General features: G+C 50.7%; 5 protein-coding genes across 5 annotated transcripts; all 5 read left to right on the forward strand.

Moving 5' to 3' along the window:
- Window positions 1–265: 265 nt before the first annotated feature.
- Window positions 266–1,738, forward strand: APUU_60385S (SYLF and SH3 domain-containing protein; the record flags this gene model as incomplete). Its single annotated transcript, XM_041693619.1, has 4 exons — window positions 266–308; window positions 412–515; window positions 581–1,656; window positions 1,717–1,738. 4 exons carry the CDS (start codon window positions 266–268, stop codon window positions 1,736–1,738), a joined length of 1,245 nt encoding a protein of 414 aa, XP_041559531.1.
- A 2,247-nt stretch (window positions 1,739–3,985) lies between these two features.
- APUU_60386S (putative telomere silencing protein Zds1) lies at window positions 3,986–6,858 on the forward strand (the record flags this gene model as incomplete). The annotated part of the gene is made up of 3 exons (XM_041693620.1): window positions 3,986–3,991; window positions 4,258–6,588; window positions 6,646–6,858. The coding sequence occupies 3 exons, from the start codon at window positions 3,986–3,988 to the stop codon at window positions 6,856–6,858; spliced, it is 2,550 nt and encodes an 849-aa protein (XP_041559532.1).
- An 864-nt stretch (window positions 6,859–7,722) lies between these two features.
- APUU_60387S (SNARE domain- containing protein) lies at window positions 7,723–8,382 on the forward strand (the record flags this gene model as incomplete). Its single annotated transcript, XM_041693621.1, has 3 exons — window positions 7,723–7,748; window positions 7,863–7,971; window positions 8,224–8,382. 3 exons carry the CDS (start codon window positions 7,723–7,725, stop codon window positions 8,380–8,382), a joined length of 294 nt encoding a protein of 97 aa, XP_041559533.1.
- Window positions 8,383–13,153: 4,771 nt separating this feature from the next.
- Window positions 13,154–15,191, forward strand: APUU_60388S (arrestin family protein; the record flags this gene model as incomplete). Its single annotated transcript, XM_041693622.1, has 5 exons — window positions 13,154–13,215; window positions 13,279–13,422; window positions 13,511–13,829; window positions 13,889–14,317; window positions 14,373–15,191. 5 exons carry the CDS (start codon window positions 13,154–13,156, stop codon window positions 15,189–15,191), a joined length of 1,773 nt encoding a protein of 590 aa, XP_041559534.1.
- Window positions 15,192–16,650: 1,459 nt separating this feature from the next.
- On the forward strand, window positions 16,651–18,411 carry APUU_60389S (PH domain protein; the record flags this gene model as incomplete). Its single annotated transcript, XM_041693623.1, has 4 exons — window positions 16,651–16,785; window positions 16,853–16,978; window positions 17,041–17,133; window positions 17,197–18,411. The coding sequence occupies 4 exons, from the start codon at window positions 16,651–16,653 to the stop codon at window positions 18,409–18,411; spliced, it is 1,569 nt and encodes a 522-aa protein (XP_041559535.1).
- Window positions 18,412–18,975: the final 564 nt, after the last annotated feature.

Genomic DNA, 18,975 nt, shown 5'->3' on the forward strand with positions numbered 1-18,975 from the left:
GTGGATTTCTCGCTGTATCTCTATCCCAATTTTTCCCTATCTTTATATCTTTACACGCATACGTAGTCTCTCATCCACCGTTGTGGAGCGCAGCATTTGAACGGGGAAGAGTCCGCGGCTCAGCGTCCATTGCCAGCTCCACATCCGGTCGCTCCCATTTGACAAGATCTCATCCCCAACCTGCGATTAAACGTTCAGCTTCTCTCTCCCCATTTGTTCCCCTTTCCAAAACACCTCCCCCTCGAGTCCGACGAGCGTATCCAAAATGCCTCTCGGAATTCATAACCCTCTTCCCTCGTCCATGAACAGTAAGTCTTCGCTGTCTCCAGGTTTCCCCGCAGTTGCCCGCAGGCGGCAGCCTTGGGCGTGAGCAGGGTATGAGCTGAGTGCTAATCTCGCCCTTACAAACAGGCGAGTGCCGAAAGGCTGGGAAAATTCTCGCATCCTTTGTTGATCCGCGACAAGCATTCGGCCCTGACAAAGTCATCCCGCCGGAGATATTGGCTGGTGCTAAGGTATGGCGACGGAACCCTCGTAAAGCCACTACTATAAACCCTGTCACTGACTGTTTTCTTCATAGGGTCTTGCCATTCTGACGGTTCTCAAAGCTGGATTCTTAGGTTCTGGTCGATTTGGTTCTGGCATTGTTGTTGCTCGACTGGCCGATGGGTCATGGTCCGCTCCGTCCGCGATCGCAACCGCAGGTGCTGGATTTGGAGGTCAGATTGGGTTTGAGTTGACCGACTTCGTCTTCATCCTTAACGATGCTGCCGCTGTTCGCACATTTTCCCAGGCCGGAACTCTGACGCTGGGAGGAAACGTTTCGCTCGCAGCCGGGCCGGTTGGTCGCAATGCAGAAGCTGCTGGTGCCGCAAGCACCAAGGGCGTAGCAGCTATATTCGCATATTCCAAAACCAAGGGACTTTTCGCTGGTGTTAGTTTGGAAGGAAGCATGTTGGTCGAGCGTAGGGATGCCAACGAAAAGCTCTACAGCAGCCGAGTGTCTGCTCGCCAACTCCTCACTGGCACAATTCCGCCTCCACCTGCGGCGGAACCTCTGATGCGAGTGCTAAATTCTCGTGCTTTCTATGGAGTACGCACGAATGGTGACTCCATGTACAATGATATTCCTGTTTATGATGATCGCCATGACGACGTGGTCTGGGAGGGTCGCCGAGGAGACGCATATGGCGAGGGGGCGCGGCGCGATCGGACTGGATACAATGCGCCTTCTTCAGATGACTACGAGTACCGAGATCGACCGCGCCGGGCGACAACATGGGCTGACGATGTATATGACCGGCCCGCTGGAGGAGGCTTAAGCCGTTCTTCCACTGGCCGCTACGGCGGACGCGCCGATACTTTCGACTCAATTACCGGTAACCGCGCGCGGAGCAACACATACGACGACGACTACGTGTACTCTGACCGAAAACCTAGTCGACCTACAGCGCCGAAGCCTGTTTTTGGGCAGCGCACTGGGGGTGCTGCTCCTCTACGTGATGACCAGGCTATCGCGCTATATACATTCGATGCAGACCAGGACGGTGATTTGGGTTTCAAGAAAGGGGAGATCATCACGATTACCAAACGTACCGAAAAGAAAGAGGACTGGTGGACAGGGCGAATCGGTGACCGTGTCGGCATATTCCCAGCGTAAGACACTTTCTCAATTGCTCAAGATAGATGGACTGCTTGCTAACAATTTGCGTCCAGGAACTACGTAGACGCAGCTTAGACTTTCAGCCAAGACATTGGTTTATGTGGAACGAACTTCATGACCCCGAAACCCCGTGTTCAATTCATACCTATTCTCTGTCTCTTTCTATACATATCTCGAATCGAGTGCGTTTCAGTCATGTTGAAAACCTTGGTCCTGTCCTCTCTTCCGTTTAGCCCCGAGATTTGTCTTTTTCAGCCTTCTCGCGTAAGCATCGGAGTTGGAAGGTAGTTAACTTTACCAGCACGTTTGGGAGAAAAAACAATCGGCATTGTCTACCTTATTTGGCAATCGCGAATTCCCGGACTCTCCCCTCTATTGTTTTGTTCCGTTCGGTCTAAGTCCCTCTATGTCTCGTTCTCGTGCTCTCGTGCTTTCTCATATATCCATCGATGGTTTCCGTCATTCCAATCGCGCGTTTGTTTCGTTTCTAGAGTAAAATTTGAAAGTCATTGATACCAAAACGTCTTCCCCCATTTACCCGCAGTAGTGTGTCAGGTCACCAGGTGCATTATTGCGTCAGCTGCCGACGAAGAACTTTGTGCAGGCCCAGACTGGATGTGATCAAGACGCGTTCGTTCTCCTGCAAGGGAGAGACAAAATTCATGACAGGGAAAGTGAAAACAAAGCTCGGCTTCTTCAGCCGGCCATTCTGCAGCTGCAAAGCGGCACCGGCAGGCGCCGACGAAGTATAAGGTATACTTACTGGAGCTGTGCTGGCATTCTTCACGAACATCAAAATTCAAAACTGGCCAGCCACGCGCATTTTGAAAAACTTACTGTACCCGGGGTAAGCACGGATGGATGAATACCAAAATAGATGATTCCGATTTCAGCTTTGAAAGTGTCATCGGGCTGATGCTCTCGCTTCACAGCCCGGGCCTCCATGAGTACGCCAATGGAGATCATGGATCAAGGGGCATGGAGAGCGAAAATGCTCCGATGAGTGGGCAGACAGCGAGGAAGAGATAGGGGAAGGAGGCTGGGCCTCCCAGCGTCAGCCGCCTGTGCTGAAAGCTGAAACGCAGTGGCATTCCAGACCCATAGACTGGGCTGGCTTTGACTTCGTGGGTTCATACTCGAGCAGTTCGCAGATTAAGCTCTCAACAGCTAGGCTGGTGACAAGGAGCGATGACTGACAAGATGGTCAGGAGGCTTAGGATATGATCCCACTGCACCCGTAGGATGTACTCCGTAGGTATTGGGTAAGAAATTGTATAGCAGTGAAGGCTTGTGGGGGGGTCAAATCAAAAGAATATGTAATAAACAGTCATTCTCAGGGGGTAAATATATAACGGCCCTATTGAACACCAGCCGCTGACTTCCATTCAATATATTTCACTGCAGAGGATGACCTCATTCTCGCTGGGTTCTAGTTATGGTGAAAGACCCTTGGCAGTCTAAGCCTCAATTCGGGGGAATCGGTGGTGATGATCCCCTGCGATCGCCAGTCCACAAGCGAACGGGGCTGTTTCATTCGATCGCTTCTTCCAGAATTCTTGCCTTGCAAAGAGAAGGGCCTGTTCCAACTGGAAGACTCCCAGGTCTGTAGTCAACTAGTCATAGTGTAGGCTGTAGGATCCGTGCCCTGGAGGCGAGAGAGAAGGATTCTATCGATCGTCCTCGGCTCCAGAACATCGACCTTGCATCATCAGAACCTTGCCTCTGGTAGCTTTACGAATCTCTGGGACCAACTCATAACCACGCGTTAATAACAGGATAAAGAGGAGGGCAAGTTCAGCGTGCCTGTTCGCTCCGCCTGAACCAGCCCTGGCTCAGCCAACCACAGCCATCGCAGCCCGGGCCGTCTCGTTATTTCCGGCCGCATCCTCAGTCCTCACTGCGTCTCTGCTTCCACCACCACAACCACCAGAGGGCTCGCTCACCACTCGCTTTTCCCGCCCTTCGCTTCCCTCTCTCCTCTACCCGGCCTCCATCCTTTTAGCTCTCGTCGCTACCTTCGTCCTCTCTTCTCGCGTTTTCTTCATCACCCACCCTCTCGCTGCTCCTACGACGTTCTCGGTCGCCGGATGATCGGCCTTCCCGTCGTCCTCTCTTTCCTCCCATTGCCTGGAGGTCGTGTCTCTCCCCGAACGGTTGCCGCCCCGCGTCCATGTCCATGATTCCATGAACACCAACTGCTCTCGCTGCTTTTCGGCCGTGGTGGTAATCTGACCTCTTTTCCACCAGGCGAGATTGCGTTCGCCTCCTGGTCAACACCGATTTCCGGTCTAAATAGTCAAAATCCCCGGATAGTCTGGTCTCATGCAGGTATGCCATTTCCCGTCATCCTATTAGTCTCCTCTTTCTTTCTCTTTCTTTCTCCTTTTTCCGGGGAATCCGATGCATCCTGTCGCGGCCGTTCTAGACCATTTTGCTTGTTTGAAACCATTGTTTCGTGTCCTCCCGCTTTGTGAAGAACGGGGGGTTTGTTACCCCTCGGCCAAGGGATGGACTGCAATATCCATGCCTTCGTGTTGTAGTTTAATTCTTTTTATAATGGCACCGCTCTAATGATTGTTGCGCTTGCGTTATAGGCTTCGACGAGCCCCCCAGAGGCTGGCGGAGGATATACGGCGCGGCGAGGCCATACGCCTCAGTTGTCGATTAGCGACCCAAGCCACCATGTCACCGAAGCCATCGGGCACATGTACGACGATGACTACGATAATAAGAGGGATTCTAGACGACTCAGCTATATATCATCTCCGTTGAGTGAATCTATATCGATCGTTCCCCAAACCCGGCCAGCCGAACCTTCTTCTCCACAGTCATTAAGGGTGCAGAGTGGTTCAGATGGCGGTCATCAGCGACTTCCCAACGGGCAATCCCAGCCTTCTACTCCCAGAACCAAAGCATCAGATAGCTCCCCGACCTCTCCAGGATCATCCGACACCGCCAATACGTCCTTCCCCTTGAACGATATCGACTATGAGTCTGACCCACAAGCGGTGGCACAGGAACTCAATAACCTGGCCGCCATCCGGCGAATGTCCATGGATGTTACTGCTACCGGCGATCCCGATCTCCCAAGCTTCAATTTCCCGGTTCCTTCGATAGCGCCCTCTCCCTCTGCCGATGAAAACGATACCTCGAGGTTATTCTGGGTTCCTGCAAGCCTGCACCCGGAGCTGGCTCCGAAGGAGTTCAAGTCATTTCTTGAGAGTAAATCGGACCATATCAAACGCAGATCGGGCGATTTCTCGTCGTTGAGCCCTGACCGTCAAAACTCGAATAGCTCTCTTACTCGGAAACGGTCTATGCTATCAAAACAAATTGACAATGGCCAAGGTTATACGGATGGTGCTGAAAGACTAGAACGGAAGCGGTCACAGACTAGAGACCCTCCGGGGCCGAACCTACACGAGATAGGAGATCTGGTGAACGATACGGCACAGCGGACTCCGAGTACCTCGTCCTTATTAGAAAGCGTTCAATCTCTTAACATCACAACCGAGGACGATAAGCCAATTTTACCACCTGCGCCACCAGGCCACAGCCTCAGGCGGTCTACGAGAACTCAGTATCGGAAGGCGGGCAGCTTAAAGAAGGAACGTCCTTCTCTTGGTGCAAGGAGGACGGGCCGAACCTCCGGGTCGAAGGATACGCTAGAGTCGATCGTTGGATCATCCAGTCAGGAACCGATACTAGGCCTGACTCGCGTGTCAACTGACCCAACCCCGAGTGTCACGCGTGCTCAAGCCTTGGCTAAGTCCCAGGGCTCGGCGCAGCAGCCGCTTCCTCCCACAGCCCCTCCAGGTACTACGTTTGATTCAATACCGGAAGACTCGCAACATACAAAGGATGGATCGCACGGACAGCCGTTAACCGACTCTGTAAACCGGGTGAATGTGCCTCAGCAACCTCGCCAATGGGATTCTCACGTTGATTCGAATGAACGGGCAGCTTCTGTGGCTCAAGATCAAAAGATTCCGGAGATTGTTGAAACACCTCCAGCCGAGTTCCATGCGACTCCGTCATACAGCTCACAGCCTAACCACGTCCCACCACGTGTATCAAGCCATGATCCGCCACGACAGCACAAGGCGGAAAGCAAGCACCCACTGGCATCTTCGGGGCACCACAAAGAGTCGGCATCAACCTTGAACGAGTTTGCCAGCAATCCACAGGCGTTACCAGGCAATAGCACCCGGACAGACAGTCTTTCCTTTATCCCAACCTTGTCGGAAGACCGAAAATCAGAATCGAAGAAAAACAAGGATAAAAAGGATTCAGAAGGTGGACGCAAATCAAGCTGGCATTGGTTTCTGGGCTCGGAGGACAAGGATAAGGAGAAGAAGAAGGATAGTGACTCCAAAAAGATCAAGACGAAGCTGGTGGACAAGGTGCATGACGCAGCAAGTGTTCTTCCAGCTTCCGGTGAAAGCCAACGGCGCGAAAGTGCTATTTTCGATCGAAACCATGACTCGAAGCTGGAAGAAGAGCGGAAGAAAGACAACGCGCGAAGATCATCAGCAGAGAAGAAAGAAAAAGAATCCGGTTTATTCTCTTCCATTTTCGGTGGTGGCAGGAAGAAGAACAACGAACACCATCACAAGAAAAGCTTGTCCCGGACGCTATCTCCTGAGCCCCCAGTCCGCGTGCTCCAGCCCGATGTTGACTATCCCTGGACCCGATTCTCAATATTGGAGGAGCGAGCCATTTACAGAATGGCTCATATCAAGCTTGCAAATCCTCGGCGTGCTCTTTACTCTCAGGTGCTCCTCAGCAACTTTATGTACTCGTACCTTGCAAAGGTCCAGCAAATGCACCCGCATATGATGCTTGCATCGTCAGCATCACAGCGGCAGCAACAAAAAGCTAGAGAGCAGTCTGAAGAGTATCTGCAGTACCAGAGGTACCAAGAGGTAAGCATACTACCCGGAAGCTGGTGGTTTTTCGTTTCAATAGCTAACTGAGCATAGTCCCAGGATCAACAATATGGTGACAACTCCTACGACGATTCTCAAATGTATGATTACGGCGATGATTCGCATAATTACCAACAAGATTCGCGAGGGAGCAAACACCAGGGCTACGACAACGGAAATGCATATGGGCCTGGCCACTACCAATACGGGCATATGTCGTTTGGTGACGATGTGCAGTTAGATGATGATGACGATGACATGTGGTGACAGATAGGAGCTGCGCTCTCCTTTTTGCTACTAATACACTTTTTAGCACCCCGCAAATACCCCCTTTGCCCCTACTGGTTTAATTCCAGACCATGTACACTGATACCTTTCCTCTATTTCTGCTTCTGTTCATATCTCCGGCCTTTGTGATCTTTTGATCATTGCCTTTATTTGCTCAAGGTGAACAAGAGTATGAAATGAGCTGCCTGGTGCCTACACTCTGTTCTGTGTCTCTATATAGCGCTTCGTCCGATAATTCCTTGGGGGGTGGGCAAGACAGCGCATGACATGACCTGTTACTTTGGTTTGATTTGTTCGCATAGCGTCAGGGGTTCTTTTCATTGGTTTCACTTTGCACCGTTTCGAATTGTTTTCAAATATTTTTATCTGTCTCTGAATATGTCATGGAGTGACGGTTGACGCCGCATATCGATCATAAACTTTCGTTCAGACTCCTGTCTTTTCTTTTGCGAGTATTATATGAGCAGCATACGGCGTGCCTGGGACACGGCGGTTTCTTGCATGTGTTGGTCTCTGTAGGAAAGAGGCTGTATAATAGTAGACTGGATCACTTATTACAGTTTTGAGCATTGAACAGTTCATGTACGTAGGTTGCATCTTTTGTAAGGCCTGTGGCTGTGCTCTCACGTGACTGGATGTCCGTCGTCATCGACATGGGGATTTGATCGCCCACCCCAGACAAAACTGTCCTCTTGCAAATATCACTCTCTACTCTGTATTTTCGATATCAGCCCTTCTTTCTTCGGTACCACCTGGTTCGAACCAACCTGAAATCTATACGAAGACCCCTGTCCCTTGATCTTTCATTCCAACCGGGACAATCACCACCACCCGGAGATCAAAATGGCGGACGCCTACGGACGAGAACAGTACGTTTCCACCTCTCAACGCTCGCGTTGTCCTTGTTTCAATACCAGCCTCTCTCAGACGGGCCAATGGCCATAGGGCATGAATATCTGCTAACGTAGTCTTTTCGCTCGCAGACAAAACAACGAACTCCTAAACTCCCTCTCGGGCAAAGTCTCCGCCCTGAAGAACGTCACGATCGATATCTATGATAATGCGCGCGATCAGGAAACAATTGACCATTCGGTGCGTTTGATTTTCTTTTTTCTTCTTCTTCTTCTTCTTTATGGAACCCTGGTTTGTTGGGACGAGTCGAGTTTTGGGATGGCCTTTGCGGGGAGATCTTGCCACTCCCAAAGCTGGATGTCTATCTGGAAAACCAGCCAGCAATGCAATACGAAACCGAGTCGACTCCAGCATTTTCCTTACATTCCTTCCTTCAAAACACATAAACCCAGTTAACAAAACGAAACTGACAATATTCCTTTCGGCATACAGAGCCAAGTCTTCTCCTCCCTCTCGACGGGCATAAAGGGAAGCGCGAGCCGGCTTACGCGGATGGCGAAGCAGGGTGACACTGTCGCTGTGCTGAAGATTGCGGGGATTGTCATCGGTGCGGGGATACTGCTTTGGTTGATCCTGGGGTGGATCTTTTAGGGGGTGTTTTATTGTTTTGGTGACGGATGTTATGTTGCGTTGCGGGCGGTCTTGGGGATAGAGGCTACTAGCTGGGCTTTAGCCGGGGTATTGTGGGGTACGGGGTGTATGCGATGCGTACGTACATACATACATAATAATGGGGGCCCCATTGAGGGGACAGGGAGGGGGGCGAGGGGTGTACTACTAGTACTTAGTATGGTTGGTGTTGCAGTGTCATCTCGCTGGCGAGATTGGCAATCTGCTTGTGCTTGTATTTGTGCTGATGGGATATTCGTAACCTGAACTCATGTCAGTCATGTCCGTCAATACGAATTGTACCTGGAGGGCTTTAGTTGGGGAGGGGTACGTACCTCAGGGCGATGGATGTGGTACCACTCCTTGTGCATATTTAAGGCTGAGCTAAAGTTGCCCACCTACTCTAGACTCTGGGATTCTTTCTAGGTTATTATTTTTAAACTACTACATAATAATGAGGTTATTTTTATGTTAATATCATTTGCCTATATATCATGGAAATATATTTTTTACTCTACCTTAGTACGGTTACATCCGGCACTAAATCAATGGGGTAGGATAAATGATCTTTAAAACAGTATGTTCGATAATCCGTCGAGACTTTTATAGCCTTAGAGATATATATTTTTTAATCACAGGGTAATCTTGTTCCCAAACGATCCAACTAAACCTGGACGTTTGAGCAAGAGACAGGATGTATACGATAGCCCGCCACAACAACATCGTCTCAAAAAATGTCAAAACCCATCAAAGACAGGGAGGCACGAATGGTGCGGGCTTCTAGAACTATAGGTAAACAGATACGTAGTACTAATATCGGAGCCTGAGGTATCTAACGGTCGGGTATCAGCCCGAGATTTCAAGAGATCGGGCCATCGCTCCTACACCTAGCCTCTGCCTAGGCTGCCAAATACTGGCACATCTGGTTGGACCGCGTATATCGGCAAAGCAGAATAATCCAGTGTAGCAGCGTCAGACTGTCAAGCTGTCAGGCTGTCACGATTTCAGGATTTCTGTCACGCCATCGCTGTTGGTCTGGGTGCGCCGCGATTCTGGGTATTCCGATCAGTGCAGATGGACTGGATTAGGCTAGGCTAGGCCTTATGGGGACGACGGCCACTGCTAGTCAAAAGCTATCAGAATTGCGTGATGGGCACGGACTGGAAGAACGGATGTTCGGCGCTGGGTTGGGCGGATGGAATTGGAACCTGTAGCTATCGTTTCGATGTTAGTTTTGCCTTGGGGGTGATTGATTAGCCGGTTAGGCCGACATGGTCGATGCCGTGGTGTGTACGGTGTACCTCTGTGTAACTGTGACCGATCTGATATATGTCGATACTCGATACGGGAGAAATTATCCGAGAAGCTTAGGGTGGGCTGTTCCAGACTTTCCATGCCACGATCTACGGTGTACTACAGCCTTCAAAGTTCAAATCCAGGAACCCGAAGTGAACCCGACCGTCAAAACATATACGGCCATCCCGGGCCTCTTTCCGGTTGCCGGTGACCGGGTAACGAGCCCAGTCCGTAGAGTACGGTGTATTCAAAGGGCAAAAAGACCAAGGACTAGGTCTCTAGGAGTAGGAGGACCCGGCGGGCATAATAAAACCTGAACCGCTGAAGTGGAACCCACGGTAGAATCCGCCGCCGCCTCGTCTCGGGGAGGAGATTCAGGAGAGCGATAAGCACTGTGATACCCACTGGAAGACCAGGGGCAGGGGGTGGTTGAAGGCTGAATTTTCCGGCGGCTCCAATAATGCCGTCTTTTACCTTGAAATTCTCTTATCGCGACCATCGCAAGCTGATGCCTGAAACTGACATTTTTCCTATTTTGTTTTTCCCGATCGACCAACAGGAGTCTCATCCAGGGCACGCAGGCTCCGTCTCGGTGCGGGCTCTACCGTCCTATACCGAATGGGGACACCGCGCTGCAGACATTTGGATTTTTGCAGGGGACGTGGTTGACTTCGGCATGCCGAGTGGCAGGCTTGGTGGTGCTGTCGGGTGTCCGTCCTCCGTAGACTAGGTGATCTTGAGTCTAGATTCCGTCTTGCGTACCACTTCTGCTTTCCCAAGTGGGACGCGAAACTGCAGGCTTTTGTCCAGCTTGGATATCGCAATAATCCGCCTGTCATACCGCCGAAACGTGGTGTGCACTGTCACTCTGCATGTCCTGGTTAGCTAATAGCCACCCTCAAGCCAAGCGGCTAAGGCACGCATTGAGTAACAGGAACAGTTTTTACGATCGCGAATATGCAATTGCGCCATGACGGGCTCCACCCTGAAGTACGACAGCAGTGAAGACTAAAAGTCCCTTACTTTGCCAGTCCCACTTGGTCGTCGCTGCATCTCCGGTTGGTCTTGAACTCTTGGTTCGTCTCTTATAGTGAGTCAATCGTTATTGGCAGACGACTGAAGCGCCTTGGGATTGGGCTGTTACCTTGGTAGTTGGTGGTTGACCCTGCACATCATGGACCGTGGAAAAACATCCGACATTATTCTGGAAGCTCTGTCGGGTTTGTTGTCGAGTCACGATTGCGCGTGTCTCGTGCAAAGTTTATTTGCGGTTGTGGATTTTTATAGAAAGGTTTATGATATCATGGTTTGCGTCAGGACAGTGAAAGGGTGAAATGAGGCGACATCATCGTTACCTAGACAATAATAATAGAGCAATGTGATTGTTTCTACCGGGAGTACAGTGTCGGTTAAGATATTCGAGGGGTTGAGGCGATGGCAATCATAAAATGATAGATACTACTACGTATTGGTATCAGCGTTGGCGGAGATGAGCAGCGACCGGCGCCGGAGAAGGAGACGCCGCTCCGAATCACATGTTGCTCCGGAAGATCCCGATATATCGGTGTACGGTGTCGCGAGCTATCGGCGAGAACGTGAGGAAACGGCTGGTCGCTTGATTCAGATTGTTTAGCTGTTGGCGAATTGAACATGAAGTGCCAGGTCACTGTTGAGAGAGAAAAAGTACCTTGCTTCCCAAAAGGATGAAACTGAGGAGGTGCTACGTAACTGGCTCTGAGGTGCATGGATTAGACGTCGATCAACCGCACCAAACGAAAGATGTTAGATGACCCTGATTGCTCCATCCCGGACGAGACCCCAGCACTCAGCAGTGCCCAGTGCCCAGAGTCCAGACCCCCTGCTGTTTTGATATCCATGTCGTCCAAGTGCCTCGGTGTTTTCTAGTCGGCTTCGACAAGGCCTCATCAGTGGTCAACGGTTCTTCCTTCGCTTCTGCAAGGACGCAAATCTCATGCAAATGATGTGATTTGCAGAGGATCACTGCATCAGTGCATCTATAGCTGGTGGGGGTTGAGGTGATGATGACGAGTCGACGACTCGACCACAGGGAGATTCACCGAGCACACCGAATGATCTTCCGGCTCTCCACTGTGGTTCTTCTGCAGCAGTGCAGAGCCGAGCTTAGCCTGAGCATGAATTCATCAGCAGTTAGCCGGATGCTGGTGTCTACTCATGCTCCCGCGGATGCAGGAAGCAGGAGCTCGTGCGGGGCACGCAGTTACAGGTGAGTATAGATCGGTTATTTGAGCATCAGGCCATATTCTGCAGAGAAAAGTCAGGCAATAATATCTTACAGATGCAGTCAGCAACGTGATTGATGCCACGAATGAGCAGTCAACTTGGGAGTTGCTTGCTGGATGGGTATTATTTTACCCAGAATTACCTGATACCAGGATAGTTAAGCTCAGGGTTATCAGCAAAGTATGGAGTTGGTGTAACCAACCTATAGATATTGGGTAGCACACGAATCGCCGCTTTGCAGTCTACGCAGTTAATACGACCATAATTTTGACCAGTAGAAGCCAGGACAATGAATCTACGAGAAGCATGAGTTTCGCTTGAGTGACCAGTTTGTTTCCTGAACGCGGAGTATTGGCTTTCACGGCAGATCGCACGCGGGACGATCCCGAAACAGCTGAGGGCCGGATCTGGACTTTTCAGTTTGGACAGCTGAGAGAACCATAATACTCTGTAGACTACGTACTGGGAAAGACGAGGAGGCGTCCGTCGTCTCATGACAGCGCATCAAGCACGGGCTCAGGCCATAGCACGGATGATAAGCCTGGGGCCCTGGCAAGACAAGCAAAGGTGATAAAGCGGACCATCCAGGCGGGGAAAATAATATCGAGGGCTAAAATAGCCAACATATTTAGTTGCAATTAAAAGAAGGACGCCCTTCTATTCCTTTCCTTTTCATTTGTACAGATTATCTTGTAAGTGCTTTTCCATGGTTCACGGTTGCGCTTTGTTCCTTCCTCTTGTGGTTTCTTTCAGGCGGGCCGCGTTTTGCGCAGTGGCTGAAGCGACTGAACTATATATGCGCAATATACCAGTAAGTATCAGAGTATGCAGTGCTGATACCAGGCAGGGCTCCATCCTCCAAGCAACCGCTTATCTTCGTCTTCACGCTGTCGAGCTTAGTCAACAGTCACATCATCCGGACCCGCCCAGCGAATATTTAATCCATGTAATCGCAATCGCCACAGGCTACATCGAACCGTGACGGAAACGGCTGTTTTGGGTCGTCTCCACTTAATTCACATCCTGGTGGGACCCGAAGATCAGTGCTCTGTGCCTATCTGTGTCATACTTTTTTCCCATTTTTTTTTTCGGATTTTTGCCGTGCCTTGGTTTTTATATTTTAGCCCGCTCCTCCCCTGTTGCTGGGCTGCCATAAGTCTGCCTTCTTTTTGTCTTTCATCCCCTTGTTGCTGCCATGGCGCTCAGTTTCTTCAGCGGCGGCGGCAGTGCGAGCCACGCAAAGTACTTTGACATCCGGTGAGTTTTCAGCCTCTCGGGATCGCGCCCGAACTCTGCTAATTCTGCCCCTCTCTACGTCAGCCTCGACGAGGACTACATCGTCTTTCGCGGTGGTGAGCAGGAAGCTGCCAGCGCCCACCTGAGTGGAAAGCTCATTCTCTGCTTGTCCGAACCCATTTCTATCAAGCATATTCGCCTCCATTTGACGGGTATCTCGCGTGTCTGGTGAGTAATTGGCCCCTCCCAGGATTTTTATCCGTCGGCTATGCGGCAAGGGTTCTGTAATGGCCTGCTGACGACAAACGTGCATTAGCTGGCACCTCCCCTCAACGTCTGCTGGCGGCGGGCGCAAGAATTGGCGAGAGCGCGTCTTTTACGAGAAAACATGGCGATTCCGAGATGCCGGCAAGAGCAAGACCGAAATCCTCCCCGCGGGCAACTATGAATACCCATTCGAGATCATCTTGGAAGGCTCGATGCCGGAGAGCGTCGAGGGTCTCTCGGACACCTATGTCACCTACCGCTTCAAAGCAGAAATCGGTCGCAAGTACGCAAAGGACATTATTGTTCGGAGGCCCCTCCGTATTATTCGCACCCTGGAGTCGAGCGCCCTGGAGCTTTCACACGCTATGGTATGTGGACCTTGTATATCCTCGGCATGCTGATCACATGCGCTGACACCGTTTCACAGTCGGTCGAAAACATCTGGCCAAACAAAATCGAGTACTCGATTAGCACGCCGACCAAGGCTGTCATCTTCGGCACGAGCATCCGTGTTGACTTCAAGCTGATCCCTCTCTTGAAGGGTCTCGGGATTGGACAGATTATCTCGCAATTGGTCGAAACACACGACCTCACCCTCAACCCAGAAGACCCGGATTCGATTCGCAATACCTACAAAACTACGAGGACGATAATCAACGACGAACACAAGCTGGATGACGACAACCACCTGGAAATAATTGATGAGGCGGCCGAGGGCTATCAGTTTTCTCGCGTGTTGGATTTGCCCAAGACCTTGACAAGATGCCTGCAAGATACAGACACAAGGGGGATCAAAATTCGGCACAAGTTGAAGTTCAGAGTTCAACTACTCAATCCTGACGGCCATATTAGCGAGGTATGGAATAATTAACTCCCTGAGATTTTCTAAATGTGCTAACGGCCATTTTCAGTTACGAGCCACTCTACCCGTCTCGATCTTCATCTCCCCGAACCTCGCGATTGACGACAACAACAACCTCGTTGATTCAACTCCCCAGACCGCCGAAAGAGCGATTAACAACCTTGCCCAGCAGGCGCCTCCTTTGTACGGGGAGCACCAGTTTGACCAGTTGTACAGCGAAGTCGATCCTTCCGGCTACCGAACACCCGGCCCCGGAAGCGGCCCTGGCACTCCATTTGGTACTCTCAGCCGGAATCTCTCAGCCGAGAACCTCGCTTCCATGAATGCAATTACCAACACCGACATCTCTGCTTCCGCGTTGCACAACCGTTTAGTTAACCTAGATGTGCACACGCCCAGTCGTCTTTCTCCCCCCGAGCCTGAGCATCTTGGCGTCACTTCGGACCCAGGAGCTCACTCAGGATCCAACACCCAGAGCCCTGGAAGCCCAGTACTTCCGCGACGGCCCTCCGACGAAGTTGACCCTGACCCTCTACCCTCCGGAGTGGCAACACCGTTTCACCCGCACTATTCGGAGCTGGAGACTCTCAGCCGCGTTCCGAGCTATTCCACCGCTGTCCGTTCGTCTGTACGGCCGCACGACAATGACTTGCCAGATTACCAAGCTGTGGTCGCTAGGGACATTACTACGTCGACGCCCCAGTCGCCCCAGCCGGCACATGTCCGCGGTACCGGTCGTGGGGCGGACTCCTATTTGAGCGCCCCTGTGGACTTTTTCCACCGGCCGCATTTCCTCCACTCTCGCTCGCAAAGCCATTCCGACGATGAGCGCAGGGTTCGCCTAAACCAAGCGAGGGGCAGGGCCTAGACATCGACTTATTCCGGCGAAAACGACTACAATATTTTTTTTTTACGATAATTTATGCCTGCGAAATATATACCCGCCGCAGCATTTTCCAGCGGCCCGTTTTGAAGTCATTATACTACCAACAGCCGAAGCTGAGATACACATCTCTTCTCTCATGGCCATTCCACGGCCGAAACTCTTCCAGCGCGGGACGCTGTTTGCCTTTGTTTATAGAATCTCCTACACTTCTCATCGATAAAGTAGCCCTCGGGGTCTTTTTATTTGTATTTATATTTCTGCAGCATGTCGATCTTCAGAGATGAGGCGACTACTTCCTGAGATCAGGAAGGTGTGACTGGCGTTTTACATAGACGGGTGGGGTTATAGGAACGGAAATCATGATAATACAAGTGATGACAATGGGTTAAACGAGTTACGTCAATACATATAATATCATAAAGCATTGGGATTTCCACTTCATATTTCATCTTCATTTTGATCCATAGGCATATATACCTCTCTATTACTTCCGATTATTCGTGACGATCATTGACTTGTCCGATGGCGACGTCAGGACGGTCTCGAATGCAAGACCATCGGATACAACCTGACTAATGTTGTTTCACTCACCGTCATGTCCCCTATAGCTATCTAAGACGTCGACACTCGGAACTGCGCAGAACAAGAGCCTCTGGCAATCCGAAGATCCTTCTTGATGCACGGCTCATCAGCCGCAGCCACATCTGTAGGACTTTCCCGATTCCCGATCTGCCTACCAATTCGGGGCAAAGCGGACTTGAAGGAGACCAGCGAAGCAAGGAGGAGCGCGTCGATCGGACCAACACAGCCACACCTGGAGAAAGGGTAGCGAATAGACCCTTATGTTGGGCATTGACCAATGCCAAGTTCCAGCTATCGAATTTCCTGATCTGGATAAGGTGAGGGAGATCGCGAGACCTATGGCGTCAATGGCTAAGGCGGTGAGGAGCCCCTCCTCGATCGTCACTCAAAGTCAAGACGTTTGCATCATATTTTCCCTTCCCTTAAATCGATTCCTTCCGGCTGTCTCGTTTTTTTTTTCTATTGTCCCTGGAAGTGCCTCTTTATTGTCATTATCATTGCCCTTACCAACCCCTCCTCTATTTTGTTTTCCTTTCTATATCTATATTCTTCTGAAAATCTCACCCTCCTCCTTCCCTCTGGTTGGGCCGCAACGACCCACCCCCTCCACTTGGCGACCATCATAAGAGCGCCTTAATCCGGCCAGACCTCAGGAAAGCAACGGAAGCTGCTTAGCTTGGCTCGATTGCTTGCTTGAGGTTGTTATTGTGGCTCCGACTTTTCCCCCTTTTCCCCAGAAACCTCCAGCCGTTCAACTCAACTGTGGCTTAATATCCCACGTTAATACCTACATATCTCTATCTCCGTCGACCTCCGCGAGAACAGTTGGTTACGCACGCTTCCGTGATATTCCGCAACAATGTCGGCTACTTCGAGTCCGGTGGAATCGAAGCTTCCAACCCGGTCCAATACCCTGCGGACTGTGAGCACGGGCACTTACCGCCGTGGCTCCATGAGTGATGATGAGGCGATTCCTGGCTCTGATAGCAATGAGGTATGTACCCGCAAGAATCCGAATAGCACTTCATGAATCATGCTGACCCCGCATCCTGGTTCTATAGACTACCAACCTCCTCGTCCAGCGTCTTCGTGCCTGGAAGCACATGTGCGGATACCTGGAAGATTATGTCTCGGTGACTGCCCGAGTGCAGAAGGGAATGTCGAAGGATTATGAGAAAGTTCTCAAGGTTTGCTGGCCATCACTATTTTTTTATATTTGGTCCTTGAATACTGATCCGGAGGACTTTAGACCGTTAACGAGCCACTGAAAGAGGGCCATCATTTCTCGCAGAGTGCGGGTGGCGTCTCCTCGTTCTTTGAAAATATCCGTGCAAATACTCAGGTAAGATCATATTGTTTACGTCTACCCTATATGGGAGCTTGAAGGCGCTAATTGGTGATGTAGGGAATGATCAACCTGTACGCCGATGGAGAGAAGAACCTTAAGAGCTCTGTGCTTCCGACGCTGGAGAGACTCCACAAGGAGATCAAGGCCAAGTCGAAGGAGCTGCAGACCGGCGCTTCCAAGGGTGCGAAAGCTGTGGAGAAGGCTCGAAATATTACTCAGAAGCATATTGACCTTCTTGGCCAGCAGACCGCTGCGCTGGATTCGGCTTCTGGGAACAAGCTGGAGACATCTCACGACCCCTACCTTGTTCGCCGCGGTGTTACTCACCGCCTGAACAAGCAGGTCATTGAGGAGAACAACAACCGGCAGGAAATCATTGCGGTGCAGAACAACTTCCAGCAGTTCGAAGCCCATGTGCTGCAGACCATCCAGGCCGCCATGGAACAGCTTGTCGTCTTCATCACTGGCCAGAGTGACCGCCACAAGGGAATGTACAGTGACATTCTCGGCAATCTGCAGAGAATCCCACCAGAGTTCGAGTGGGTGAACTTCATCACCAGGAACGACTCGACCCTTGTCGACCCGGACGCTCCGCCGAGATCCCTTGCAAACATCACCTTTCCTCACCAGGACCACCGCACTACGGAACCGGTTATCCAGGGGACACTGCAACGGAAATCCCGCATGGCTCTCAAGGGATTCACCAGTTTCTACTATGTTGTAACCCACGCTCGATACCTGCACGAGTTCAAGGACAACGATGACTTCAGCAAGGACCCTGCGCCCGAGATCTCCCTGTACCTTCCCGACAGCACCGTCGTTTCGATTGACGAAGTCAAGAACACCTTCACCATCAAGGGCAAGGATGTCTCAGGCAACGTTGTCGGCAACGCCTTCAAGACAAACACCGAGTTCGTCTTCAAGGCCAACTCCTCAAGCGACGCAAAGGAGTGGATCAGCGTCATCAAGGAGACTGCACACTCTCCCATCGCTACAACCACCGCTGCTGCTGCTGCCACCTCATCCCCTATTACATCCCCAACCAGCCCCGGCGCAGCATCCCCAAGTTCTGGTACTCAACCCCCGGCATACGAAAATGGATCCGCCGCTGCGAGCCCCGTCTCCCCGCCGGCCGTCAGCCGCTCCAACACCACCGCTACGACAGGCAGTACTGCTGAAAAGGTTCCTTCTCCTGTCACTGAGAAGACGGAGGAGAAGGCTGCGGAGAAGACAGCCGAGAAGACCGCGGAGGGCCCATCAGAGAAGTCCTGATTTCGGTATCATCTTTTTATTCAAACTTAATGATTCAAAACGCGTATCACATTTATTTATTTTATTTTACTTCTTTTGATATATTTACCCTATATTATATATATTATACTGTTTTGATTAATTGAATGATATATTCTCCGCCTTTTTGATTTCTTATTTTATTTTGTGATACATTTCCCCCCCGATGAGTTGTCTGGTTAATATTCCCGTGTTGTCTCTGTCAAGCTTTGGGTTGTGGTGCATTTGGCATATTCAGATAATTTAACATTTGAAATAAAAGCACACTGTTTCAAGAAGTATGTCTATACCCAGCTGAAAGTTGAACTTTCCTTTACAGCTAGTGACTGTCTATAATATTACCATGGAATAAACGTATTCATTCATGCCTTGTTAGGTTGAGTATACTTAGCCAAGTCACCAACAACAAACAAACAGCTAAAAGACACGTCGAAGATAGATGCGACGACGATGACGATGATGATGACGACGACAGTGATATAATGGATGTATCTAAGGCACGCTGGATGAATACGTGTTTTAAAGATGTACCGTAGGGCGGTAGAT

This window comes from Aspergillus puulaauensis, chromosome 6, assembly GCF_016861865.1.
Source record: "Aspergillus puulaauensis MK2 DNA, chromosome 6, nearly complete sequence".
NCBI lineage: Eukaryota > Fungi > Ascomycota > Eurotiomycetes > Eurotiales > Aspergillaceae > Aspergillus > Aspergillus puulaauensis.